At 51.3% G+C, this 26,828-nt stretch overlaps 3 protein-coding genes across 10 annotated transcripts; 1 reads left to right on the forward strand and 2 right to left on the reverse strand.

The window, feature by feature from the left end:
- On the reverse strand, positions 1 to 7,505 carry EIF4A3 (eukaryotic translation initiation factor 4A3). The gene is made up of 12 exons (XM_080584624.1): positions 7,267 to 7,505; positions 6,921 to 6,993; positions 5,990 to 6,056; positions 4,978 to 5,040; positions 4,346 to 4,478; positions 3,185 to 3,265; positions 2,636 to 2,777; positions 1,814 to 1,952; positions 1,167 to 1,282; positions 647 to 754; positions 433 to 560; positions 1 to 210 (listed from the first exon to the last, which is right to left on the reverse strand). Exons 1-12 carry the CDS (start codon positions 7,436 to 7,438, stop codon positions 194 to 196), a joined length of 1,239 nt encoding a protein of 412 aa, XP_080440750.1. The 5' UTR covers positions 7,439 to 7,505; the 3' UTR covers positions 1 to 193.
- Positions 7,460 to 24,648, forward strand: LOC308191780 (ninein-like protein). 7 transcript variants are annotated; one of them, XM_080584612.1, is made up of 20 exons: positions 7,547 to 7,693; positions 7,844 to 8,028; positions 9,151 to 9,373; positions 9,553 to 9,689; positions 9,770 to 9,907; positions 10,170 to 10,308; positions 10,991 to 11,101; positions 11,748 to 11,837; positions 13,637 to 13,736; positions 14,370 to 14,482; positions 14,973 to 15,298; positions 17,446 to 17,553; positions 18,226 to 18,295; positions 19,428 to 19,679; positions 20,045 to 20,257; positions 21,133 to 21,249; positions 21,344 to 21,584; positions 21,942 to 22,157; positions 23,438 to 23,543; positions 24,053 to 24,648. In XM_080584612.1, the coding sequence occupies exons 3-17, from the start codon at positions 9,302 to 9,304 to the stop codon at positions 21,530 to 21,532; spliced, it is 2,175 nt and encodes a 724-aa protein (XP_080440738.1). In that variant the 5' UTR covers positions 7,547 to 7,693; positions 7,844 to 8,028; positions 9,151 to 9,301; the 3' UTR covers positions 21,533 to 21,584; positions 21,942 to 22,157; positions 23,438 to 23,543; positions 24,053 to 24,648. The 7 variants fall into 7 exon arrangements, with proteins under 7 accessions (XP_080440739.1, XP_080440738.1, XP_080440740.1 ...); XM_080584614.1 differs by having other exon boundaries at positions 21,942 to 22,020; XM_080584613.1 differs by lacking the exon at positions 24,053 to 24,648 and having other exon boundaries at positions 7,460 to 7,584.
- GINS1 (GINS complex subunit 1) lies at positions 23,408 to 26,531 on the reverse strand. Of its 2 annotated transcripts, XM_080584625.1 has the most exons (7): positions 26,400 to 26,531; positions 26,243 to 26,307; positions 26,055 to 26,150; positions 25,650 to 25,740; positions 25,012 to 25,128; positions 24,032 to 24,106; positions 23,408 to 23,882 (listed from the first exon to the last, which is right to left on the reverse strand). In XM_080584625.1, exons 1-7 carry the CDS (start codon positions 26,472 to 26,474, stop codon positions 23,814 to 23,816), a joined length of 588 nt encoding a protein of 195 aa, XP_080440751.1. In that variant the 5' UTR covers positions 26,475 to 26,531; the 3' UTR covers positions 23,408 to 23,813. The 2 variants fall into 2 exon arrangements, 1 of the variants encoding a protein (XP_080440751.1); XR_013948273.1 differs by lacking the exon at positions 23,408 to 23,882 and having other exon boundaries at positions 25,543 to 25,740.
- Between the last annotated feature and the right edge of the window lie 297 nt (positions 26,532 to 26,828).

Here is a 26,828-nt window from a genome sequence, read left to right on the forward strand (position 1 = left end):
TTATGGTAAAACTTTTTTTTTTTTATTGAAAAACATGGGCAGGAGTAAAGACATTATTTACACAAGTTCCTGACTGCAGCCCAACTTAGGAACATATGACCAGCAGTATAAGGAAAAGGAGGTGGGTCCAAAACATAATTATGGAGGCTAACAAACGGTTTGATGAGTACCACTCCCTGATGAACGTGGACCTTCAGATAAGATCAGCAACTGAAATGAGAAAGTAAGAAAATGTAAGTATGCATTGAGTGGGCTGAAAGCAACAGCCCAGCAGGGAAGTGCACCCAGATTTTCTAGGGGGAGAAAAGGGGGTGTAGTTGGGAATGAGGCACATGACAAAACGAAGCCTCTGTCCCTTCTTCCAGCTGCAGTGCACCAGCTCCCCAGCAGAGAAGGGCAGCAGCAGCCTCCCCAGGGTAGGCCCACACTCACCGTTCATGGGCATCTCGTCTATCTGGGTGGAGTAGTACTGCTCGATGTCTCGCAGGATGCGGATGTCGTCGTTCTTCACAAAGTTGATAGCTACACCTTTTCGCCCATATCTGCCTGAGCGGCCAATTCTGTGGAGGTGGAAGGAAAGAGAGAGTGGAGCCACTGTGGGGAAGAGTAGCCCAGCTGCATTCCCTGATGTGAACACCAGGCTTACCTGTGTATGTAGAGTTCTCTGTTGTTGGGCAAGTCGTAATTAATGATCAGGGACACCTGAGGCACATCCAGGCCTCTAGCCCAAACATCTGTTGAGATAAGGACTCGGCTGCAAAGAGAAGGGGACAATTACTGCTGTTCCAGCCCTCTGAAGGTGTGTGAGGTGTCTTTCCAGCACTGGGCCTCCCCTACCCTCCCCACAGCACACTGGCAGCATCCACAAGTCTGCTGTCCCATGCAGAACTGCCAGCCTTCAGGGGAGAGACAGCGCAGATCCAGCTTTCACCTATCTTAATTCTATGCCTACAAGTAGGAGCATTCCTCCTTGGAGGGTGAAGATCTCCCACCTCTGAGATACTATAAGAAGATGGATGGGAATCAGAGTTCTTCTGATTTTAAGCTAGACTAGGAACAAGGCCCTGAGAGAGGTTTTATAGAAACCAGTCTCAGAAGCCTATGAGACATTAGAAGAAATCCTGACCTGAGGTAGCAATGATGTAAGGACTGTTTAAGGAATTTACCTTGCACCAGATCTGAACTCTTTCATGATGGATTCTCTCTCCTTCTGTGGCATGTCCCCATGCATGGATGAAACTGTGAAGTTGGCTTCTCTCATCTTCTCTGTGAGCCAGTCTACCTGTGGGTACAGCCAAGCAGCCTGGCTTAGCTATTTACTCATGGCAGCCAAATACGCTAGCTGGGCTTGGAGAATGTTTGAAGACAGATGCAAGGATGCACAGACATAAGGATTGAGAGACACTTTAACAAGCATTAGGGAGCTAAAGGAAGTAAACAGTCCTTACAGAGCATCAGCTCTATGACAGGGTTCCACGAACTCCCAAAGGAAAGGAATTAAGGACATTTATTCAAAAAGGGTGGTTTTGGTTTTGGGCTTACAAACAATTACAATAAGTACACTCTTACCCAACCAGTTCTGCTAGTCCAAAAAGGCAGCTCCTACCAACTACATCAGGTCTGCCTGTAACCTGTTGTTTACATTAGGCACATCCTAAAGACACGTTTAACCTCTGTTCTTACTGAATGATTCCCAACAGGGGAAACAATTAGGCCTTCTCGCTAGGTTTGTCCCAGCGTTCTCCTTAGAGTCACACTCTTAGAGGAGACTCTCTGTGAGTGAAATAACACATCCATCTGGTGGCTACCGTACCTTTCTCTTGGTGTTACAGAAGATGACAGCCTGGGTGATGGTGAGCGTGTCGTAGAGATCGCACAAGGTGTCAAACTTCCATTCCTCCCTCTCCACAGCCACGAAAAACTGCTTGATTCCTTCCAGGGTCAACTCATCACTGTAGGGAAGAAGAAGAGCTATAACATGCCACAAGTAGGTGAATACAGATGATACAGGTAAAAGGGTTGGCTGTGGTTCAGCAGAGCTCACATCTCTGCCCTGGATGTAGTGGGTTGCTGGGTCTGCACCAAAGTCCGCGCTATTCTACGAAGTCCCTGGAGAATTCTGCTCTAAGAAAGGCCTCAAACATTACCTGTGCAACAGAGACATGAACTTGAGCACCCTCTCTGCTTTAGACAGCTTCAAAGGGAAACATTTCTGTTCTCATAATTTTTTACGTTCAAACATCTTAGCAAAAGAGACTTGAACAAAGGTAAGTAGGACATTGTAAGAGATCACACAAGGAATGCTCTCCTAGCCAGGCTGCCTACTTACTCCTCTTGATTCTTGGTGAGTTCTAGTACCTAAAGATTTGTGGCAACGCCAGATGTAAGCTCTACCTCCAGGGCCTTCAGGATCAGTCAGCTTTAGCATACTATGTGATAGCAAATTAATGGAAGATGCCTCTGGAGGAGCACAGGAGTCAGGCTGAGCAGCAGCAAACAGAACTGGACGAGGATTAAGTCAGACAGATGAGTCTGCTGCTGTCTGAAAGTGGGGCATGTGGACATCTGCAAATACCTAGTCAAACTGCACTGGGGAGAAGAACAGCTGTCTTCCTCATGTTCCAAGAAAACTCACCGTTTGACCAAGATGCGAATGGGGTCGGTCATGAATTTGTTGGTCATCTCCAGAATTTCGTGAGGCAGAGTGGCACTGATCAGAACCACCTGCGTAGCTGGAGGCAAGTATCTGTACACATCATAAATCTGCTCCTTAAAACCTGCAAAAGCAAATCAAGTAGCACAGGACACTTAGCATATCTTTCTCCTGAATATCCTCTTTTTTCATAGCTTGAGCTGAAATTCAGCATTGGGACTGTGCTATGAGAACAGCGAACAAATCAGTACTCACAGCCAGCATCACCCATCACACACCTCTCCCCAGTTCTCCCACCCCCACCCTGACATGGCTGCACTGTGCAGTACAGCACAAAGGGCAGCACTCAAGAATTTGTAACTACTGAAAAGGACATGAATGAATTAGACAAGGCACACTAAGTAGCTTGTTACAGCCTGTAACGTAACTGTAATTGCCTAGCTTTGGCAGAAACAGTTGTTTTTACGAAGCGGAACCAACAACTGGGCCATAGTGGAATCTCAGAGAGTTGAGTAGAAAGAAGTGCTTTACCTTTATTGAGCATTTCGTCTGCTTCATCCAACACCAGCATTTTGATGGCTCGAGTCCTTAAACTTCGACGCCGAATCATATCTGTAAGATTTCACTTTGTAAGGTGAAAAGGCTCTGAAAGCAAGCGAGCCTACACTGCTCCCAGCCTGTCAGTGCATTTCGCTCGAGGAAGGACAGGCACTTCCCCTGTTGCCAACGGAGACTGGTGTTTGGTGATGGAAAAAAGCACACCCAAGGGCCACTGCGTGCCCTGCAACCAGGGGCATGTCTCTGCTGTTCAGCTAAGGGAGCACGGATCGCAGGGAAGCTCTCAGAATCTGACCTGTGGGAGGCTATTTGGTAACTGCACGCAGGCGAACCAGTCTCCCACAGCAACTGCAGCTGGATGTGAAATGCAAAGTGCTACCTGAAATTTCTGTCAGCAGAGTGGGCAAATCTGCCTCCTGCTTGAAGGAGCACATGGCTTTGTGTAACTCCTTAATACTGTCATGAAAAAGTATCTGCTCTAAAGCGTGCTGTTTGAAGCCAACAGTTTGGCAGCCACCAACTTTGTTTTTTTTTTTTTTCTTGCACTTAAGGAGACCAGCTCTGTGCTCTCCCAGTGACAGGTGCTCACTTAAGAAAGTGACACCTGTTTCTCAGAGATCCAGCAGATGTGAGCTTGAAGGCTAACGCTATCCCTGTGGTCATCACCATTAACAGTAAATATAAAAATCTCTGTTGCGAAACTACAAAGTACAGTTGTGTGTACATCTGATTTAAGAAAGAGCTAGGGATGGCCAGCACACAGAAAACATGGGCCTAATTCTGACATTCAGACAGACCCAGCTCCTCTCTCCTCTAAGACTATGAACTGTTTCCTGGGATTGCAGTATCTTCCTTGTTAAAAATTACCCAGTAGCATGAAAAAGAAGAGTAAAGAACCATTTCAACAATGAAATGCAAAATATAAACAGAGAAAATCCCCACTGGTTTCTCTAATTTCAGATATTATTCCAGTAAATTCACACCTTGTTGTAATTCAGCACACTTTAAATTAATGGTGTCACAATAAATGCAGTGCTCATGTTATCTCAAATCTAAGCGCACAAAATCTGCACGGTGTTCCCATGGCTCAACTCATCTGAACCCGGAGGGATGCAGCCTCGCAGAGCTCCTTACCGAACACCCGGCCTGGAGTGCCAGCTACAACGTGCTGCCCATAATCCAGCTTTCGAATATCTTCCCCCACGTTGGTGCCTCCAATGCAGGCATGGCACTGGACGTTCATGTAGTCTCCCAGAGCAAGAAGACCCTGTTTTGACACAAAGGAACGGATTAACTAACTGAGCTCTCATGAAATTTGTTATCTGTGAAAAGCTGTAGGTCTGCATGGCTGTATGGTATTTTTTTCAGAAGATGTAAGCTCAATAAAAATAGACTTTTTGTTTTAGTTGGTACCCAAATCTCCTCAATGGCAGGCTTTCAAACACTCAGTCTCCAGGGATGATAACTGTTCTAAAAAAGTACTGTCCTTAAAAATTCAGGTTTCCTACCTGATTTTTGTCTTACACGGTTTTACTACCGTGTAAAACCTTAGACTGCTAACCAACAGGGTCACGGAACCAAGAACAGATACAACGTGGATTGGAAAAACAGTCCTTTATCAGGATTTCTTATTCCTTTCAGGAAAACACGTAAACACTTCCAGAAAGAAAAAGCAGAAGCTGCACTTCTAGCTCTGCTGGGAGACAGCTGGGAATTGGCAGCAGGCCTTGCAAGTGCTTTACGGATGGTGATTTAGATGCTCCTACCTTCTGAATCTGTACAGCCAGCTCCCGAGTTGGCGCTAAGATCAGGGCCTGGGTCTCACGAACCTGACAAGAACAGGCAATTGTGGCAGTTAGTCACGGGGCAGATACCATCCAAGCGTAACGTGCAACAGATCCCGTGGCACTCTGAAACGTCACACTTGAAGCACTCACACAGTAACAGCCTCTTACATTAAGTTACTTTTGACAACAGCTTGTTTGGGTGGTTCTTCATTTGACAGCTTGCTTTCTACCTAATTTCTGAAAATAATTATAGAAGTGCGTACTCAATTTACAGAAGACCAGAAAGAAACTTAAGCGACCAAAATTTCATATTTCCAGTTCACATAAAAACCTTGCGCTGCACAAAAATAATGTTTTGAAGTGTTGGATTTGAAAATTGCTGTGAGTACTTTACAGAAACAAAGCAAAAAGCTGACCTTTTCATTCAGAACACGCAACATTTATTTTTACAACCCCAGGCAGTGACAGGTGAATGGCAATCAAGGCTTTACTTAAAGGAGTACCAGCCCACAGAAAATCATTTTACTCATCATCTACACACTCAAGTGGATATTTCAAAAACCATTAGATGGACATGGTACCCCTGAGCAGAACACAAGCAAACGTTTGTCAGTCAGAAGTCTGCGTCTGATTCTGTGCAACGTATGCAGCTGTTCAGATGGGTCAGCAATGCTGTTAGGACTGCTGAGGGCAAATCTGCCTGCTGAGAGATTAACTTAGCCCTCTAACGGCAAAATAAAACTGTATGAATGAGGTCAGCTATTAAAACCAACTTTATAAGATTTTTTTCTGAATGTATTTCGTCAAGGTGGGTTTAACAGCTAAACCGATGAAATTTTCAGAAAGAATTTTGCCTCGATTTCACTGCCCATAATTAAGAGTTCAATGTAAAGCTTCATTTGTTCACTCTAACAAACAGAGGCTTTTATGGTGATGAATCTATTGATTAAAAAGACAACAAGCAAACTTTCAGCACGTGCTGTGAAGTTACCTGTATATCCAAGCACTGCAGAACGGAGATGGAGAACGTTGCTGTTTTTCCTGTTCCGGACTGTGACCTGAGAAACAGACGTTTGGTGAACGCTCTGCTCTCCATTTCTGGATAAACAACACAGGCAATTTCAATATATTCCACCTCTCTGCCCTAAGAACTGCCATTCATTTGCTGAAAACAAGTGAATATTGCCAACAGCGTATCCCACAAATCTTTGTTATGATCACAGCGTGGTTTGCAGACACACAGCTTTAAAGACTGTAGTACCAGAGACAAAGCACTATCTATTACAGGGTCCCTGGCTCTGGCGTGGTTACTCTTTATCAGATCAGCACTTCAGCTTTCTGCAATCTGTCTCGGAAGATTTTTGTTTGTTTGTTTTTTAAAGGAAATGTTAGATCACAGAATCCAACAGTAGCTTGAGTTGGATGGGATCTTAAAGATCATCTGGTTCCACTCCCCCCGCCATGGGCAGGGACACCTCCCACCAGACCAGGCTGCCCAAAGCCCCATCCAGCCTGGCCTTGAACACCTTCTGGGATGGGCCATCCACAGCTTCTCTGGCAAGGTGTTGCTGTGCCTCACCACCCTCACGGTGAAAATTTTTTTCCTAATATCCAATCTGAACCTATCCTCTCTTAGTTTAAAGCCGTTACCCCTTGTCCTATCACTCCACTCCCTGACAAAGTGTCCCTCCCAACTTTCCTGTAGGCCCCTTTAGGTATTAGAAGGCCGCTGTAAAGGGTCTCCCTGGGATCAGCTAAGCTAACACAACCCAGAAGGCTACCAATTCCCACTAGCGACCCCAAAAGATTTTTCCCAACCACATGCTTTTTGGCCACCAGAAACACCAGTTTTCCCCCTGCATATTCATCCCCTTGGCATGCTGGCACTCCTCCGGCCTTGCAGACAACGAGCAGCCACGTACTGTGCGATCACATCCCGGCCCTTGATGATCTGCTTGATGGCTCTCTGCTGGATGGCCGATGGCTTCTCGAACCCTGTGGGAACGGCCGTTAAGGACGCGTGCCCGTGGCCCCACCACACACACACAAACACCCCCATTCCCTTTCCCTTCCCCTTCTTCCCTTCTCTTCCTTTCCCCTCCCCTCCCCATTTTCCCTTCCCCTTCTTCCCTTCCCTTCCTCTTCTTCCCTTCCCTCCCCTCCCCTCCCCATTTTCCCTTCCCCATTTTCCCTTCCCCTCCTTCCCTTCCCCTCCCCCCCTTCCCCTCCCCTCCCCATTTTCCCTTCCCTTCCCCTCCCCCCCCTCACCGTAGGCGTAGATGCCCCGCAGCAGGTCCTCCCGCAGCCCCATGGTGTCGAAGGTGGGCGTCACGTCCACCTCCTCGCTCGTCTCGAACTCCACCTTGGTCATGTCCTCCTCCTTCATCAGCCGCTTCCTCGCCGAGCCGCTGCCGCCCCCGGAGCCCGCCGAGCCCGACATGGCCGCGGCCTCTCCCGCCGCCGCCGCCTCACACGAGCGACCAGGCCGCTGCGCGGAGCGCGCATGCGCAGGGGCGGGGTTGACGGAGCCGGGGGGGGGGAGTGCGCATGCGCCGTGAGGGAAGCGAGGGCGGGCGGTGGGTGCGGGTGAGTCGGGGGTGTTGCTCCTTGCCCTCAGTTCCCGTCGGACATTTTCTCTCCTCCCCCGCACCTTTTTTTGTCCTTTTTCCGCCGGGATTTGACGCTGATCCGTCTGGTGAGCGGCGGTAGGGCGCGAGGGAGCGGGGTGAAGCTTTGTCGGGGGAGGTTTTGAAGTCGCGTTGTGTTTGTGCTGTAAAAAATGATAATAATGGGGGGTGTTGGTGTCTGAAGGGGCTGCTTCACCCTCCTGTGCCTCTTCTCCCAGCCTCGTTTTTTAGGAAATTGGAGGCTTCAAGGCAGCACGGGTGGCCCGGCCACACAGCACGCCAGGATCGAGGCTGTTGGTGCTCTGTGGGATGAAGGAAGTCAGGAAGGTTTCTTCTGGCAGGGACCCCACCGGTCGCCCTCGCCTGCAGCTCCCCCGAGGTGCTTCCCCTCAGGCCTGGATCCGTAAGTCATGGCCAGTTCCTTGCACAGGGCGCTTCGTTTCCGTTTCATGTCTGTACAACGTCTTGCAGGCACAAATCCAGCTATCGCACCTTGAAGGGTTTCGCTGTTTCCCCACAAAATTCAGTCCTAAAGAATGGGTCCTGCTGAGAGCAGTTCGGGCCGAGATGTTTCGTTTCACAAGGGAGTGGTTTAATAGACGTTAGTTGAGGGTGGCGACTTGGGGAGTTTTCTACGTGTTGGTCATTTTTTGGGGATGGTCTGGGCTTCACCCGCTGCGTGGTGACTGAACGGCCCCCTTGGGTGCTGCTTTCACCTGTGCAGGTGGAGTGGGACGGTGAAGCTGAACAACAAAGCTCTCAACTCTGGTCTTTTTACAGGGGGGAGAGGGATGCATATCCTAGCAGAAGGGAAAAGTTAACCCAATTGTAACACTGGCTTCAGAAGCTCTGACATCTCTGTACCACTTGTGACTGAGGTTGTCACCCTTTTAGCACGTGGAGTGAATTTCATTCATCTTTTCCATGTTTGATATAATATATTTTTTCTTCTTGGTGCTTTTATCCCAAGGATTAACAATGCAGTTGCAAATGCTTTTGAAGTAACTGCTTTAATGCACTGAAGTGGAAGAGGAAAGGCCTCCTCCAAACCTGGAATGAAATTGGGGCTCTTGGAGATGTTACCAGCCCTGTTTTGGCTTTCTGGCAATCGGGTTCTGCTCTTTGAGTCAGCGTGGCTGAATCTCACCTTTGAGTCAGGGAGGGCCAAGATGATCTCAGCTCCATTTTAACTTCTAGGCCAAACACAATGTTGTCTCGCAGTCCCTGTCTGACAGTTTTCGACATACCACTGCATGCTCTATAACTTTTGTTGGCCTTTCTGATACTGCATTTTCACGGGTGTGTAGGGAGACCAAAGTGTGTGGTCTGTGGCTTCCAACCTGCTCCTTGTCATTGCCTTAGAGGTGGCTCATGGCATCTCCCTTCTGGCAGCTTGGTGTTGTTTTTAGAACTTTCCCCAGTATTGATGGGGTCCCTGGAGCTTCAGTATTGAAAGCCGTTAGTTTTTCTCTGCCTGTTTTGTCCCACTGACTTTCCTCTGTTGCTTTTTTACCTGGCATCACAGGAGAGTGAGCATCCTTCCTGCCAAGCTGTGTGAGCCCACATCTCTCCAGCATCAGCACTAGATTCACCAAACCTGAATTTGTCATTGCTGTCTGAGCCCTGGAAAAACTTCAAGGAGATCTTCAAGGTCCCTGGCACTGTTTTTTCTGGTGATGGCGAGCGAAGTGAGCAACAAGGCCTTCCAGCAAGCAGCCATCTGGGGTGGAAGAAGCGCTTGCAGGCAGGTTTGTGAGGGAGGGCTGGCTTTGGCCACCCCAAGGCTGGGGAAAATCTGGGGAGGATATGATCAAAGCCTGTTTGTGATACGGGGAGTGTCTCTAACACTGGAGAGTGGTCAGCTGGTGTAACAGTAGAAGTGTTGGAAGAGGGGGGAGAGCAACTCCGGTCTGTGTTTTTCTTTCAGAGGCCAAGCAGCAGCCCAGAGGAGCAGGGGAGCCTGGCAGAGGTGCCCGCAGCCTTGGGCAGTGCACTTATGGTCCCCAGGAGTGGGCTTCAGCATGCCGCTGTCACCTCCTACGCATACAAACTCCAGTGCCTCAGGTAAGGGAGGCTGCTGTGAGGAGGGCCCTTGTGTGAGGTGCGTGGGGTGTCTCTGAATGTGTCGCTCGCTGTGCCTGCAGGATCCAGGTGAAGCAGATCTGCAGGGAGAGGGACAAAGCAAGGCTGGATTTGGAGAAAGCGGAGAGACGCTGCCTGCAGCTTGGCAGGGAGTTGAACGAGCAGTACGTCGCCCTTGAGCACAGCCAGAGCAAGCTCAAGTAGGAGGGGCTCTTTTGTTTGGGCAGGGAAAATGTGGGTGCCCACAGTCTCTTCCTCCTGTCCCAGTTTTCCTTTCTCACTTGCTTGGCTGTTGTATCAGTGGCAGAGAAGTCCCTGAAGACCCCTTATGCTGTCACTTATGGTTCCAACATCCCTCCCCAAACAAGTTCTTGTCTTCTGCTTTTTGTGGGGTGAGCAGGGATGCCTGGACCTCATGGTAATCTGTGAATGTGCTTCGGTCACGTTGCTTGCCTGTTCCAGGGATGTTCAAACTGAAATGGAGGCAAAGGAGCTGCTTTTGCAGCAAGCAGTCAACCGTCAAGCAAAGCTGGAGGCTGATGCACAGTTCCTCCAGGGCAAAGAGACCAGCCTGCATGGACGACTGAACCTCATGATGAAGGTGAGTAAAACTGCCCTGGATGAAATGTCCTCACTCTAGAGGAGGAGGCAAAGTATAGGCGGTGATTAAGACAGATAGTTTGTCGTGCTTTTGGTGGGAATGGCAGGGGTTTTATGGAGAAAAAATAATTAGCCACATGCATCACATTGAGTTAAAATACAGACCTTGTTCCCTTGCTGTAACATTATTGAAGCCTCGTGTTTTCTGTTGGGAATGATTTGGCCCTTAGCAGCACCTGAACAGCCGATCGCTGAGGCTAAAATTGTGGCAGGGACCATGACAAGGAACAGAGACAAACGTGTCCCTGTGCTTGGGATGTTCCCAGTGCAGTTCAACGTACTCATGCAGACAGAGATAGCTCAGGACCTGACGCTTGTTGGCTGCGAGGGAAGCCATAGGTTTGTGAAGCAAAGGCAGAGACAAGCCTACAGGGCCATCTAGATGTTATTCTGCAAAACCTACTCCTTCATCTGGCCTTTGGAGAGACAAGCCAAACCCCAGCACACATGGTGTGTATCAGCACCGTGCTGTCCAAAGCAGGGGCTCTTGCCAGCCGTGCTGTGTTCAGCGTGCTGATGTGCCAGTGTTTTACAGCTCCCTGTTGTAGGCCCATGACTTACGAACCCATCCTGCGATGTGAGGACCCACAGCATCAAGAGAATCTTCTCCTTTTTGTCTGCAGGAGAACGCACAGCTGCAAAACAAGGTCACGGAGATGGCTGAGAAACTGGTGGCCTCTGAGAAGCTGGTGCTGGAGCTGCAGAAAGAGCTCAACCTCGTTGTGAAGGACAAGGTAGCCTTTCTTTCTGTACTGTGGTTAAGTAGGATCTTTTTAGGAACTCAACAAAAGATTGACCCTTTCCTTTGAAATTTTGTGTATTACATCTCAGTTGCAGGTTCCCCTCTCCCCTTGAATTCTTTTTGCACATTAATGACAGCCTGAAAAGAAAAAAATACTGGCTTTTAATTTACACCTTATAAAGTCTGAAAGAAAAAGAAGGAAGAAAGTTTGCAAGTGTAGAAAATTAGACAAATCTAAATTTTTCAAGTGAGAACTTTAGAGTTTGGTTTTAAGAAAAGAAAACCTTTCTTTTTCACGAGTATTGAAGTAAAGGGTTACTTCTTAGTTAGAATTGGTAGTAAAGGGTTCCACTGCAGCGAGGAACCTGGTGAAATGGATCTGGGGAAAAAAATGAGTCTGTGTTCTCTGGAGCCAGTTTGGGGAAGTCAGCTTGCCTGTAGTTTGGTATCTCTGACATGAAGAAAAATACTTTTCCCCCTCCTTCTGCATTTGACCCATCCTACAGGTGTCAGTAGGAACCCTTCTCCTGAATCTGAGGGTTTAACACCATCACTCCAGTGATTTTGTAGAGCTTTTGACTCTCCATTTGTAGAGATGCTAATTTCCTTGATGGGAAGTGTTCCTTGTGCTTGTGCAGCTGGAGCAGGTGGAGCCCCACAGCCCAGAGCTCCTGACCCAGAGTGAGCGCTTTGCGGAGATTGTGCTGGAATACGAGCGGCAGTGCCAGGTACGGGTGGGCAGCTCTCCTGCAGAGCTGCTGTGAAAAGACAGCTGTCATCTGCACGTCTGTGGGGCTGGTGCAGAGGAGTGGGGCAGCTGTGATCAGAGTGTGGAGGTGGGGGGGTCCCTCTGGCCTTGCTCGGCACCTTTTGGCAGGAGGCAGGACACAGCTGTGCCCCTGGTAAAGAAGGCTGGTGCCTCTCCCACAGCTTGTGATCCTCTGTGGATTGGTTCCCCTGCTGGGGTACTGGGAGAGGGGAGTGGGGTTGGGCTGTAAATTCCCACTTTTCTCTAGCCATGGGCTCTTGTGTCTGGGGACTGTGTAGCTCCAGACCACTCTGTGCTCTGTTGCAAGGTATTTCCCCTTGAGTACAAGGGGGTGGCTGCGCTCCTCTGGAAGGCATGCTGGCAGCTAAATTCTTCTTTTTTTGTTTTTCCCCTTCCTCTTTCTGGTCCCCACTTGACAACCCCCACAAAACTCCTTGCTGCTGGACTCTGCTAGAGAGTCAAGGTGAGGCTGTCCAGGTACCTGGTGCGTGCGTGGGTCTGGCATTGGTGTTGTGCTCGTTGCACCTCCTGCATGGCGCTGTGCCCAGAGCTTTGGGCACTCTGGAGTGTGAGCACAGCTTCTTGCATGTTGTGAGTTGCTGGGTGCTCTCTGTGTTAGCTCCCGAGCGTGCATAGTCCAGCACTTACTGCGTTGTCCTTGTTTCCAAGTGCTGTGTGTGACTGGGGACCGCTACCAAGCAGAGATGGTGGCTTATCAAGTCACTACAGCAGGGGCTGAGATCTGTGCAGTTGCAGCAAAGCCCTTTGGATTCAGCAGACAGCCCCTCCTGAAGCTGTGATTAAAGGCAAACATGCTGGAGCGCTATCCAGCGCAGCAGTGCTCCAGGTGGCACCAGAGGGTTGGAGATGCTTGGTGCTGGAATTGTTCCTGCAGCTGAGCTGCCCCAGGGTGGTTGATGCAGGTGCTGCTGGATGGAGATGAAGCCTTTGGGCTTCATCTGCCCACGTGAAAGCACCCTCTTGGGTTTCTCCTTTCCCTTTGCTGAATGCTGGCAGCCTTCCTCCTCCTCCTCTGTCTGCTCTTTTGTTTAGAATGGAGATTAAGCAAACTGGCTCTGCTTTTACCTAGATCTGCTTGGTTGTATATTTTTAAATTGGGATCCGTGGAAGTCCCTTAGTCTCTTGCAGCCCCTCAGTTTTCTGGATGGGGCAGCACATGGGATGTAATTTGATGCCCACTCAAAGTGGATGGCGCGGAGGGAGGCAGGATTCCTTGTATGCTGTGACTTCCAGTGCAGTGTTTGAAGCGTGAAGTGAGACGAGCAGGTGCCCAGCTCCAGATATGCACGTGGAAGTGGCTCATTGCACAGCGTGGTGTTCAGCTCTGGGACTCCTTGCTGTAGGGCAGTGTTGACACTGAGACTGGATAGAGGCCAGCACAGGAATTTGAGAGCTCTCTGCCCTAAGCGGGCAGTGGGGTCTGCCCCGTGCCGTGCTTCCCATGAGATCAGCGCCCTCTCACCTCATTTTGTTCCTGCTGCAACCAGGAAACATTCCCTTGTGGGCCCTGCGTGGCTTTCATTTCTTCTCTGGCTCTTCCAAAATATCTCATCTCTGCCTGTTTGGAGAGGAAGAAAACCCCCCTGCCTCATTCTCTGACCATGGTGACGAGAGGGAGCTTTGCCCTTCCTGCTGTGAGAGACCCCAAGCGCTCCCAGCTGCTGGGAGCTATGGCCTCTTGGCCACTCGCAGCCCTGGAAAGCTTCACAGCTGTACCATAACCAGTCTCTACCTCAGGTGCTGTGGGACCAGAACGGCGTGCTGCGGAGGGAGCTGGAAGCGCTGCGTCTTCAGCTGCGGCAGGAGAGCAGGGCCAAGCGAGGGCTGCCAGCTGCAGGTAAAATGCAGGAGGGTTTGTTGCATCTCCATCTTGACAAAGAGCAAGGTTTTCTGGTGGTGGGGCTTTCACGGGAGTGTGGAGTGGTTGGTTGTGCCAGAGCCGCTGCTCCTCCTGTTTTTGGCGCTGGGCAGCCTTGGGAGGAAAGAAGGGAGTGATGGATGGTGAGGAAGGAGACGTGGAGGGAAGGAGGCTCTTCCAACGCGTGAGCTGGTGACGGTGCCTTGTGGACTAGGCAGCTGGCTGTGAACAGGCAGATTTTCACTGTAGAGGACAGTGAGGAGGTAATGTAGTAAAGGAGAAATAGACTGGGGGTTGGGAGGTTCAGGTTGAGCATTAGGAAAAAACTTCTTGCACAGAGGGGTGACGTAGCCCTTACGGGACTGGGACTGGTTTCTACATAGAAGGGGGACCTGTGTCATTGGGGGTTGTTGGGATTTGTCTGGATGAAGCTGCAGCCATCCCGATCTAGCTTTGGTGATAGTCCTTCTCTGAGCAGGAGGTAGGACTGGAGAGCCAGAGGTCCAGATTCCAGCACTTCCAGGAGTCTGTGGCCATCCCAAGCATCAAGCACAGCGGCAGTGGATCCAGTCCTGTCTGCAAGCCTGTCCTCATAGGGCTTCTCTCTCCCAGTGTGCCTTTCTCCCGGCCCTCTGGTTCCCAATTCTGCGTGCACAGAGACGTCACTCACAGTGGAACAGCTCCGAGAGCAGCTGCAGGACCTGAAGGTGCAGCTGGAAACCAAGGTGAGAGCTATGGGAGCAGATGTCTGACTTCGCAGCACGACTGCTTGGTGAATGGAGGGGGGACACCTGTCTTCCCCTGCCCATTTTAGCTGGTAGGAAGATGTCGAGCCCTCGCTGGCTGGCAAAGGCTCTGTGGATGTCTCCTCTGTCACCTCGCATCGACCTGGGAGCTGTGGGAGCAGCAGCTCCTCACTGCCACCTCTTGGGCAAAGAACTGCTCTGCAGGGTGGAGGAAGGATGGAGGGGCTGCAGGTAATGATGCCCCCCTTCTCTCCAGGGTCCCCGTGCTGCAAACAAGGAGAAAGGGGGAGCAGTGCTGGCTGCTGGGGAAGCTGGGACCCGCTGAGGGCTGCTGTGTGAGACTGGTTATCGTGCTAGGTTCAGTAGGGACCAGAAACCACTAGATCTGTCTGAATTTGAGCTATTGGAGGAGAGGGGGGGCTCTCAGGAGGACGGTGCTATTACCCCAAGTTTTGTCTCTCTCCAACAGGTAAGCTATTACGAGAAGGAAATTGAGTTAATGAGGAAAAACTTTGAAAGAGAGAAGAAGGACAGCAAAAAAAGCTTCAAGGCTGAGATGAGCAAGGTGGAAGGCCAGAAAAGAGACCTGGAAGAAACGGTTGCAAAGTACGAGGCTGTAATCGATGGCCTGAAAGCGCAAAAATGTGTGCGGAGCCTGGAGCTGGAGGAGGAGCTTGAGATGGAGCAGGCCGGGGGAGGAACACAGCTCCCTGAAGATGTATGCTGTCCAAGGCAGCAGCTGCAGCGGGAAGGAGAAGAGCTGAGGACGCAGTGCAGGGACAGAGAGGGCCTGAGGTCTGGTATTGTTCTCTTTCTGCGGCTGAGTGGGAGACTGGGGATGGACGCATCCCCTGCTCGTACCAGAATGGGGCTGGGGAGATTTCTTATGGGGCTGGAGAGCTTCAGTTTTGGAAGAAAATCTGGGCATTGTTGCAGGGCTGCAGTAATTCAAAGTGAGATGTCTAAACTCCCCTTACATGAGGGCTTTTATTTCAAGTCTTCAGTTTTCCCTCTGTGTTCTACAAGCTTGTGTCAGAGCCAGTGCCCCTCAAAGTCTGTATCTCAAAACAGCGAGGGAAATGATTTTTTTTTCACTAGTGTTTTCTTATGATCTTTCTCTTTCTTTGTTCTTCAGCAAACTTGCCTCTACTTCCTAGATCATTGAGATCTGCTGTCTTAAAAGCAGCAAAAAAAGGGCTTAATTTTCTTTATTTGGCCAAAATAGATTGGCTTGCACAAGAGTAAGGTAGTCACTGAATGAATAATCATCCTCCTTTCCTATGCTTCTGGTTTTGATTCTGCAACCTTCCCAGGGGACAGAATGGGTTCGTGGAGGAGACTGCGGAGGAATTGGACAGGAAACTGTTCATGCCTGTGCCCTCCTGCTTCTCAGCACGCCCCATGACTGCCCCCTACCTTTTCTCTTGCCCCATTTGCCTCACTGTCCCTTTGTGTTCTTCATGACCTCTTGCCAGGACCAGAGGCTGCTTCAGCAGCACACAAGAGGAGGATTTTACTAGGTTGCCAGCCCAGTTTTAGGGCAAGAGGAGCTGAGATACGGGGTAGGTGTAGGAGAAGGGAAGTGACTCAACTAGGGTTTGTGGCAGAGAAGAGAAACAAACTTGAATAACAGAGAATAACAGAAGCTGGAACCAAAGCTGAAGGCGTTTGTCGTGGAGAAGCAAAAGCTTGGTACACAAGGGGCTGTGTTTGGGAAGGAAGCAGAGAGCGCAAAGTAAGGTTTGCCTTCACCCAGCAGGCACAGCAGCATGTCAGGACATAGATGTGATCTGGAGGGCAAAAAGAGGAAGAAACCCAGGGAGACAGAGCAGCACAGTGGCACGGGGAGAAACGTGACAGTCAGGCTGTCAGAATGGAGCCGAAGAGGGAGAGGAACAGGCTGAAGCTGGAGGTGCTACAGCTCAAAAATGTCACGTACTAGCTGGAAAATGAACCCGAAGCTCGAGAGAGTGGCAGGTTTGAGTGCTAAGGCAGTTTGCACAACTCACCTCGTGCTGCTGCTGCTGCAAAAAAAGCAGATGCCTTGTGTAACACAGGGCTGCTCAACAACATGTTGGTCCAAGACACTCCGACAGCAGCTCTGTTCTGTCCTGACGCTCTGACAGCAGCTTCGTTCTGTCTTGCTGTCCCCCGCGTGTCCTTTCCTGCCTGTGGGAGTGTGGTCAGAGAGCTGGGATGTGCTCACGTGGCTGTGGCTGGCTGCGCTCGTCTCCTCTGCCTTGCGCAGCTGGACGTGGGTGGTGGAGGTGCCAGAGGGAGAACAGCACGTGAATCCTGATGTGAGACCGATTCAGAGAGCGGCTGCTGTGTGGGGCGTCCTGCCAAGCATCAGGGGGAGCAAATGCCACGCAGCGCACTTGTCTTCTCGCTTGGAGAAGAGAGCGAGAACTTCCCCACTCAGCTCCTCTGCCTCCCACACGCAGTGCCAAAAACTGCAGTGCTGCTGGGGCAGACAGGCCGTTCTGCTGAGGAATTGGGATCCTGTGGGGACGTGGAGGTTAGCAGCAGCTGTTGGATAGGGCTGTACAGCTTAACACAGGGCCGAGCTGCCTTCCAGCAGGTGCCAGCATTTGTGGCCTCAGGGGAGACTGGGGGTACCCATGGGAGTGGAAGGACAATAAGGCAGCGAGGCTTCCTTACATTTAGGCTCATAGCTGTTGTCTTCTGATGCTGTGTGTCCTTAATCCCTTTTATTTCCCTTCCCTTGAAGACCTGCTCCTTCTCTACCCCTGACATCTCTTGATTGTCCCTACACATTTTGCCTGAGCCATTGGATGGATGTTTCTCAGACTTCTTTAGTTCTTGATGTCCTTGCAAGGCAAATGGGAATAGAGCAGGGAGCCTGCATAGGATGCCAAGAGCAAACTGGGCCTTTGCACGATTTTTGCATGATTTTCTCATTCTGCTGTCTCTCCCTGCAGGGGAGACCTGTGCTGGCTGCTGGAGGAGAACAGCTTGCTGAAAAGTCAACTTGGGAGCCTCCAGCAAGAGCTGAGGGAGGCAAAGGAGAAGGGCAGCAGACTTGATGAGTAAGGGAGGAACCAGCTACGGGAGGCTGGCAAATGTGTGTATAGCTAACGCTTGTAAAAGGGACTGCCACTCAGGTGCATTTACTAGGTTTCTGCTGTCTCAGGCTGCCTTTTGATTGCTCATTTCCAAAAGCCAGCGCTCTCACCTACTTTATTCCATGTGAAAGCTGCCAGTGCTGGGCCAGGCCTGGCCAAAGGCTCAGGCAGGGCAGAGGATAGGGTTCAGAGGTGGGCTTGGGGAAGGCACTGGGGACAGAGGTATGCTGAGGGAGGAAAGGGTGGGATTCTCAGTTATGTGAACTTTTTGGTCAGGGGCCTGCTGCTGCCTTAGGAAGCTTGGGATAGGGACTGGGTTCACCCACTGAACTGTGAATCAGGGAGCCGGGTTTCCATTGTGGTTGGTTTCAAGAGTCTGTTAAGCTGGCTTTCCCACTGCACTTCATTCCCTGATTTTTAGGCCTCTGACAATGTTGCAGGACTTCGGTTGTCCCCAGTTGTTTTCCCTGAAGTAGGCTGAGGCACCCAACCCACTCCAGTCGGTTCAGGACCACGTCCATTTTGGCCTGGTTTTGCTTCGTTTTGTAGGGCAAGACTGGATGTGTGGCTCTCTGAAATGGGGGCTGTGTTTGTTGCTGTCTGGCTTGAAGCTGATCATTTCCCTCTCCCTGACAGGAGACACGTGAGCGAGTTGGGCAGAGAGGAGGTACAAGAGCTGGCTGAAATACCACAGTTGATGGAGTCGGTAAGAAGCCATTAACACTGACTGACAGACTCTTGGCTGAAGGGTTTAGGAGGGCAAAATCTGAACCTGCCTATGGAGGAGAATGGGAATGCGTGCTTCAAACATCCAAACCTAGTTTTGCTTTTAGAACCAGCTTCATTTTGTAGCTTCTCAAGTAGGGAAAAGATGTGTCACAAAGGCCTGTGAAGGCCTTTAGAGAAGAGAAAGGTCATATTTACTACAAAGCCTCTAGAGAGGTCCTTTTTACTTATTCCCCCAGAAATTTTGCTCACTCCCAGTCTCAAACCCACATGCTCACAAGCCCTTGAACACGTGTGCGCAAAAGGCCTGGCCAGGATTGCTTGTGTGCAACGTGGACAAAGGTTGCAGGCTGTCAAATTCGTTCCCATTCCTGGGATTCCTTGTGACTCAGAACTGCAGTCTGCTTTGTGGAAATATCTTTCGTACCCTTCAGGGCCATCACCTGCAACAGGGAGGGCCTTTGCTGACCCTTGCTGAGTTCAACTTCCATAAACCTTAGGCCACAGACTCAAAGCCTGCTGTCTGGTTTTCCTCTTCTGGAGGAGAGCTATTTCTGTTGCCTCTTTTCCTGGGAGGCTAGCAGGGGTGGTGTGGGGGATTTATTGCCACCCTGGTGTTAGATGCGGGCTTCCTGCTGACACGTTATTTGTGCTGTGGTCTGGTCAGACCACGGGCCAGCATGGCTGTTGGGAATGGTGTCCTGGGAACAACGTCGAGGGGCTGGTTTCCTTTGGTGTTGATGGAGGCTGCTCTTGTAGCCCTTGTTCCGTTCTCGTTGCCTACGTTTCCATTCATGCTGCGTTCACACCAACCTTAATATTTCTGTTATGCATCTCTATGGTCAGACCCTAGTCCACCTCGCTGCTTTTCCCGGCAGCTTCCTCCAGGGTTATCAGCTGCGTGGATTTTCTTAACCACAAATGCTGTTCCTGAACACGGCTGCTGGGATTTGGTCAGGCTGGGAAATGAGGGCACATGTCCCCGGTGTATGCAAGGTCCTGCAGTGACAGCAGGGCTCTTGGTTGAGGACCCAGTAGGGACAGGTAAAGTCTCTGTTAGTGCTCATCCCGCTCTAAACCTCTGTGCATTTTTGTTCCTGAATGTTTTCCAGAGTGAGAAGAACAAAAGCGAGGTCTCCCAGCTGAACACCAAGCTGTGTCAGCTGAGCCGTGAGCTCCCAGAGCATGAGGCCAGCCACAGCGCCGGCCCTGCCACCACACAGCTGCAGAGCCAGAGGCTGGTGGAAGCTGAGCAGCTGCAAGGAGCGGAGATGGCCGCAAGGCCAGAGCACCACCGGCAGCATGCAACGTGTTGGACGGAGATGGAACTGCTTTGGCAGCAGCTCAAGGCCTCGCAGGAGAAGGTGGGTGCTGCTCGGTCAGTGACAGGGTGGCAGGCTGCTGAGCGGCCCCTGTGGTGTTGGTGTTGCCCTGCTCAGGGCCGTGTTGGGCACCTTCCCCAGGCAGAAAGGACTGTCCTCTTCCTTTTTGGGGCAGACAAAGGACTTGTCCTCCTGCAGCTCCCAGCAGTCTCCATCCCTGGCTTTGCAGGCTGCCTGGCAAGCACCTCTGCCATGGTCCTGCTGCTCTGCTGTGGGTGTGCTGATGTGAGAGCTGGGGAAGGGGCTGAGCGTGCTGCCTGACCTCTCCTCTCACCTGCAGCACACCCTGGGGCTGCCCCACTGCTGGCACAAAACTGTAACCAGCTCTCCGCCTTTCTGTGTTGCAGCTCTTAGAAGCCAAAGCAAGCCTGAGCCTGGCCCAGACTCGGCATGCGCTGCAGCTGCAGCAGGCCAAGGCCCAGATGAACAACATGGTGCCAAAGAAACAGTTCGAGCAGCTGCAAACCAGCTTGAGGGAGGAACAGTGCAGGGCTCAGCGGCTCCAGGAAAACCTCCGTTGGCAGGCTGAGCAGGCACACAGGCAGCTGGTCAGGACGCAGGTGAGCAGGGACTTGTAGGAGCTCAGTCAAGGGTGCCAGAGGGAGCACTGCCAGCCTGGAAGGTGGTTGGGGTCGCCAGAGGTTTGGGTGGAAGATGCTGCACATCAAGAGCCCCCATAGGAAATGCACTTGATCTTCATATTCCAGCTGCAGTTTTACTTCCTTGTGAACCCAGTCACCAGCCTGTGCTTGAAGAGGAGCCCTCCCCACCCCAATCTACTTACCTCAGGCCAGATACCTTGCCCCTTAGCGGGGCAGGAGCCATCCAGGGAGACCCTGTGCTGGCTCAGGCCTGGGAAAGAGAACTTGAGCCCTCTACATGGAGATGTAGCCTGCACGGAGTGGGATGGCTTTATCTGTAGGGCATTGGGTCAACAGGGTGTTGGGGTTTTGTGTGTTCATCCTCTGTTTCAGGACACTGTGATTCAGTCAGACTGACCTGGGCACAGATGGAACAAATCATAACCTAAGGGATTAAAACAAGTGGACACAGCAACTGCATCCAGGGAAATTTAATTATGTTTCTCCCTAGGTTTTTCTGGGCACAGGTGTGATAAGGAAGACCATTGGCTTATTTTTGTCTTTTTAATAGAAAAAAGCATTGCTGGGAAAGCTGTGTCTTGTCTTGAAATAGGTTGGTGCTGACCAAGGGAAGGTTGTGGGCTTTAGGCACTCCCCCACTGCTCTTGCATCCTGAATGTCTTCTGCTGATCCCACAATCACGCTGCATAGAATGGCTTGGGTTGGAAGGGACCTTAAAGATCATCCAGTTCCAACCTCGAAGAGAAGAGTGTGAAGATCTGTGTGGTCTGGGGGTGCTGGGGGCCAGGTGGGTGCTGGGACGGCCTGACGTTAGGCTTCGTTGCCCGCTGCAGGAGGAACACGAGCGTCTGCTGCAGGCGGCCATGGAGCAGGCGGAGGGGCTGGAGCGTGAGCTGAGGAGCGCTGAAGCCGTGCTGGCAGACAGGGCAGCTCACCTCAAGGACGCACAGGTGGGTGCAGGAGGGGCTGGTGCTGCGTGTCCCTGCCGGGCTGGGAGCCCTCTGAGGGCACGCTGAACCTTAAAGCTTCCTCTCCTCGCTGCAGGCCCAGCTCTCCAGGAACAAACTGCTGATCGAAGACCTCCGTAAGGAGAACAGGGGGTTTGCAATGGCCCTGCAGGCGGCAGAGCTGAAGCAGAAAAGCACCGAGGAGAAGAACCAGGTGTTGGAGGAGCAGGCCTCGGCCCTGAAGCAGCTCATTGGAAAAATCACACCGGCATCTTTGAGTGTGTAATGGGGCGCCTGCTGTGGCAGCCGTGCTGCTGAACCTGGCCGGGACTTGTCAGGTAGGTGTGGAAGGTGAGATCTGGCTGGGGTGGGAAATCAGCTTCGTCCTCCCTGATCTTGCCAGAATTTTCCTGGGTAGAAAGTAGAAAATTGAGAGACCAGAGTCCTTCAAGGAAATTGGTCCTGCGGATAGTTGAATTGCTCCTCTGCAGAGAGTTGCTGTTGGGGCCACCTTGTTACAGGTGGAAAGCCAGGGCAGGAGAGCTGCAGGTTCCTCAATCTGGCTCACTGCGAGCAGGAAAGCTGCATCGTGGCACTAAAATGCATGCAATAGTAGCAGCAGCTCCTGCCATCTTGCCTGCTCTGAATTTCAGGAACCTCTTGTAACTGATGCTGAACTCTTTTATTCCTTACAGTTCCTCTTGGGCTCTACGAGACGAAGCCTGAAGCTTCCTAAAGCCTGAGCCTAGGATCCAAACCAACATCGCCTCTGTGGTGAGCAGGCCAGAGGGGGCTCCTCTTTTGATTTGAGCCTCCAAAGGCTGGGGGTGGTGCTTGTGTCCCCGGTGCAGTGCTGTACTTCAGCAAGCCATCCTTACTGCGCTTCCTCAAAAAGGAGACCAGGAGGCAGGGTAAGTGAAGTGCAGCACCTTGCCTTCCTTCTTAGTCTTCACACACTAGCACCGAGTACTGCTCTTGCCAAAATAAACTGTAAAAAGGCCACAAAGCCAAGCGCTCACATGAGCAAATACCAGGTTTATAGATCGGCATGGGGTGTTACCCTCTGCGTGGAGGATGCATCATTGCCATTACATCCCTGCCTTGCTTTGTGCGGGGCCAGGGGTGTTTAGGTGGGGGCTATCGTTGCTGCTGTGAAAGGACTCCTGGGGTTTTGGTAGGGGGGCTGTGGTGACTACTGCAGGAGAGACAAGCCTAACTGCCTCAGGGTAGTGAAGCAGAGGCTAGGTCACTACAAGACAGAAGGCTTAAATATCAGGCTGTTGTTGGCACAAGAACAAAAGGGGATAAATTGGCCGTGAACTAAAACTCAGCTGCTGCCTGTAATTCCCAGCTTGGCAGGGCAGCCCCTTGCCATGGGGGACAGGACAGGGACGATGGAAGGAGAGGGCTGGAGGCTGACTGAGGCCTCCGGTTTAGGGGTGCTCTTCCTGCCATGGTGGAGGACAGCTGAGCTTCTTGCTTTGCCTTGGGGCAGCCCTGATTCTAGGGGCTCCTGGGGAAGCTGCATGATGGCAAGGAGGGAAGTCCATGCAGGGTGGCAAAACAAGCCAGGGTTAGCTTGGATGTTCCTTGGCTGAGGCTGGGAGAGCAGTGCAAAAACGGCCTGAATGCTTTATCCTCTATCTGCATTCTTCCCTAAGGTATCGGGTTTTGGGTTCTGGCTAGGGAAACCTGTGATCTTACACAGAACTTATGTTTTTAGAAGCATTATCTCAGCCAGTACTCAAAACTGAGCAGTTCCATTATGAAAACTATAGGAGGAGCAGCTCTGCAGTCTTGCTGTTTCAGTGCTTACAAAGTCCTTACAACCCTCTGCTCCCTCTTCCACCCCTCCTCCAAGTAGTCCCTAAGCCCTGCCAGACCAGGGTGCTGGGGAAGGTGACCCCATAGAGAAGGAGGCACAGTCAGCAGTGCTCATTCACTCAGCACCTTAAGAAAGCACATTTATAGGCCTCTGATGGGAGACAAAGCTGTGTCTAGTCCTGGAAAGCTCTTTCAGCCTAACCTGACATGTGGAAGAGTTCAGAGACACCTAAATAACCAGTGAAGCATCACCCTGCCAGGACAAGATGGGTTGGACCAGAGATCCAGGTCAGAGAGTGTTTAACGAACAGAACATTGACTCTTGAACTATGAAAACTGAAGGCTGAAGCAGTTCTTTATTTTGCAGCTGTGGTGTTCTCCCAGCTTCCACAGCCCAGCTGGTCAGCCTCTCCCGAAGGCACAGGGTGAACAAAGAGCTGCTCCAAGCCCAACAGCATTCACAGAACCTGCAGGTAGCTGTGGGGCTTGGATACAATGGCAGGATTCCCAGGCTTGCTACGTTACCAGTATGCACCCTTTGGTCACGCAGTGCTGCCCAGTATGGTTTGCATGCTTTATAAACTTGGAGCTGGTCTTCATGTCAGGCAGTAACAGCTGTTGCACGGAGCTGGAGGGTGCTCCGTGCAGAGATGCTGAGGTGGCTGAAGTCCTGCACGCACCAGGGTTCGCTCTCCATTATGCACAGGGCATCAGGCAAAGGCTGTCCCTCCTGTCCGGCACGCTTACGACAGGATGTGCTCCAAGACTCCTTGTCTGATTAACTGCTCGCATTTCCAGCGGGGCAAAAAGTGCTGCGTGGAAACACAGACAAGTTTTTCCCTGAAATCCAGGGGTGCCAGATCAGGCAGGGCTGAACCCCAGGCCTTGGGCACATCATGGGAGTGAAAGGGAAGGAAAAGAACAGGAAAGGGTTAGGACTGCAAGCTCTTGTTATGAGTACCTGGCTATTCTTCTTCAACAGGACTGTGGTTCCATCTTCGATCTCAAATTCTCCATAGTCCCTTAAGCACCGCACCTGCAAAGCAGAAGGGCAGCAGTCTCTGGATCAACAGACCTCCCCTAGAAAATATCGGACAGTACCGCTGACTTAAAACACGTGCACCAGAAGTCCACGTATGGACACACTCCTACCCATCTGCCGGAGCCTCATGTAGAGCCAACCTGGAAATGCAGAACCAGACTGATCCTGCAGCCTGGGGGCTCTACCTGATGTTCTCTTCCTGCCTTTGCCTGGAGCAAGAAGCACCAGTGAGCAGACCCAGCCCTCCAGAGACTAGAGGAAGACCAACCCTTCGGAACAGCAGCAGCATTTCCAGGAGAACCTCCCCACACGCAGCAGGAAATGCCAGTCTGTTAACACTGAAACAGTCTTAAAGAGGAGGCTGATTGCCACCACGCGTTCTTTCTAAGAGAGTAAAAGAACAGAGCACTTTAGCCACTGACTGGTACAATTTTTCACATGCTCTTGGATGGTTATATCAGCTGTGTAAAATTATTTATAGTCTCATCTATCAAAGTCCATTTAAAATAATAATAAACCTCACCTAATTAACAACCTATAACGTAGGAACAAGGTTTCTAATCAAAGAGTTCTTTGAAAGGAAGAGTTAAGTTTCTGCAAAATAAATACTTAAAAACTTTTTACTGTGGTTCAGACCCCTCACCCCTACCGCACCAATTCCCTGCAGACCAGTAATTCATGTTTCAACATAATTTGAGCCCTCAGTAGGTGAAGAAGTAAAATACTGGCAGGAAGGAGTTTAAACAGGAAAGCATAAGAGGTTGTGGAAGCTTTGGTGCTCTGGAAGGCTTTACTCAAAGAACTTCCTAACAGGGAGGGAAGTAAAAAAAAAACTGAAAAAGAAGAGACAGCTGGGCAAAAAATGTTTGTTCACAGACAAGTCGCCACTCTTCACTTACTTCGATGTACAGGCTCTTTGGAGGTTTTATGTCCTGCGTCAGGTCCAGCCCCTCCTCTCCTCCTACTGACCTCATGTAGGTAGCCAGGGACTTTTTGTACCGATTGAACCACTCCACCTGCAGACATCAACAGCAGTCCCTCAGGCAAAGCCATGCAGCTCATGCTGAAAGACAGGTGCCTGATGAGCGAGATGCAGTTTGTTTGTGCTGTCAGACCTCTGTTCGTGGCAGCCAACAGTGAATGCAAGTTCTTCTGAAGGGAAAAACTGTCCTGGACACAGAGCAATCTGGATTCAGGCTAGCACACATGCAGAGAACACCATTAGGAGCTCTGTACTTCAGTCCAGAGAGAGAATTTGAGAACAGCACGTAGAGACCAGAGTTCTGCTGGCTGTGAGCAGGATCTAATGAAGGCCACACGATCCTTTAAGTCGCCAGGCATTACCTGTACTCATTGTACATTCAGGATTGCACCCTTAGAACATGAAGAAACAGATTGACGTGTACAGAAAAGCACGTGAAATGTCTTACGGTTTTAGTAGGGAGGGGGGAAGGTCATCCATTTTTGACTGTACTAAATAATCCACTGGGGAGAGTAAGTGGAAGGAGGGGAACGGTGCGAGACGAGGCAGACTCACTTCCTCAGCTGACATGTGGAACTGGATGGCGTTCGGCAGGATGCTGCCATACTCCCACCTGAGCGCTCGGATCCGCAGCAACCGGTCGTACCTGGGGCAAGAAACGAGGGGCACAACCAGCACCTTCACCATACCCCGGTCCGCCCTCAGAGCAGAGGGCAAAGGCTCTGGTTACCCTACCTTAATCCTTCTAAAGGATGTCATTTTTGTTAAAAGGGTGGGATTTTTGGCCTCTTTGTTAATTAAAACTTTTAAAGCGCAGGAGTAAGCGGTCTTCCATATGGTTTTTGGTGATGCCAGCGGGGAACAGGGGCAGCCCCGTTGGCTGGACAGAGGAACCGAGGGCAGGTAGCTCGGGTTGGGGTCCCCAGCACCCCCCCCCTCCGTACCCCCCAGGGTACTCACAGGTAGGCCACGATGCAGCGCTGGTTCCGCAGCAGGCAGCAGTGGCGAAACCGGATGAGGAAAATCAGGTCCGTCCGGCCCGATTTCGCTTCGGACCTGGGAGAAGAGCCGCGTTACACCGGGACGGGACGGGACGGGGCGGGGCGGGGCACGACGGGACCCCCTGAACCCCGCCCCGCGGCACTCACACGTCCGCCTGGTTCCGCTCGTACAGCGCCCGCATCTCCTCCAGCGCCTGCCGCAGCTCCTCCGCCTGCAGCACGGGAGGCACTCGGTGAGGACGAGCCCCGGGGGTCCCGTCCCGGTCCCGGTCCCAGTCCCAGTCCTCCCCCCGTCCCCGCTCACCCGGAACGGCGGCAGGTGCCCGCCCGCGGCGCGCTGCAGCTCCCGCACCAGCCCCACCGCCCGCTCCCCCGCCATGCCGCCGCGGCGCGCGCGCGGGAAAGCCGCGCCGCCCCGCAGCCAATGGGAGGCGGCAGAGGGGGCGGGGCCTCCGGGGGACACGCCCCCCCTCCCCGCGGGGACCGCCCAGGCGCGCGCGCGCGCCGGGGACGCCCTGGGAGCGCCCCTGGGGTTCCCGAGCTTTGGGGGGCGGGGGGGAAGACTTGGCATGATGTTGTGTGTTGATTGTTTTTTTTAAAATTGCATTTTAAAATCCCATTTTTAATTGCATTTTTTAAAATTGAATTTTTAATTGCATTTTAAAAATTGTATTATTTCGTTTTTAAATTGCATTTTTAAATCGCATTTTTAAAATCGCACTTTGTTTTTTTA

Source organism: Anser brachyrhynchus (assembly GCF_964034855.1).
Source record: "Anser brachyrhynchus genome assembly, chromosome: 3".
In the NCBI taxonomy this organism is placed as follows: domain Eukaryota; kingdom Metazoa; phylum Chordata; class Aves; order Anseriformes; family Anatidae; genus Anser; species Anser brachyrhynchus.

Coding starts and splice junctions, on each gene's coding strand:
- EIF4A3 (XM_080584624.1), bottom strand. CDS start 7,438: ATGTCGGGCTCGGCGGGCTCCGGGGGCGGCAGCGGCTCGGCGAGGAAG. Junction 3,266..4,345: donor CACTCCAGGCCGGGTGTTCG/GTAAGGAGCTCT, acceptor GAAATCTTACAG/ATATGATTCGGCGTCGAAGT. Junction 2,778..3,184: donor AGACGAAATGCTCAATAAAG/GTAAAGCACTTC, acceptor TTGCTTTTGCAG/GTTTTAAGGAGCAGATTTAT.
- LOC308191780 (XM_080584613.1), top strand. CDS start 9,302: ATGGCGAGCGAAGTGAGCAACAAGGCCTTCCAGCAAGCAGCCATCTGG. Junction 9,374..9,552: donor GAAGAAGCGCTTGCAGGCAG/GTTTGTGAGGGA, acceptor TTTTTCTTTCAG/AGGCCAAGCAGCAGCCCAGA. Junction 11,838..13,636: donor AATACGAGCGGCAGTGCCAG/GTACGGGTGGGC, acceptor TCTCTACCTCAG/GTGCTGTGGGACCAGAACGG.
- GINS1 (XM_080584625.1), bottom strand. CDS start 26,474: ATGGCGGGGGAGCGGGCGGTGGGGCTGGTGCGGGAGCTGCAGCGCGCC. Junction 26,151..26,242: donor GAGCGGAACCAGGCGGACGT/GTGAGTGCCGCG, acceptor CTCTTCTCCCAG/GTCCGAAGCGAAATCGGGCC. Junction 24,107..25,011: donor CAAAGAGCCTGTACATCGAA/GTAAGTGAAGAG, acceptor TCTGCTTTGCAG/GTGCGGTGCTTAAGGGACTA.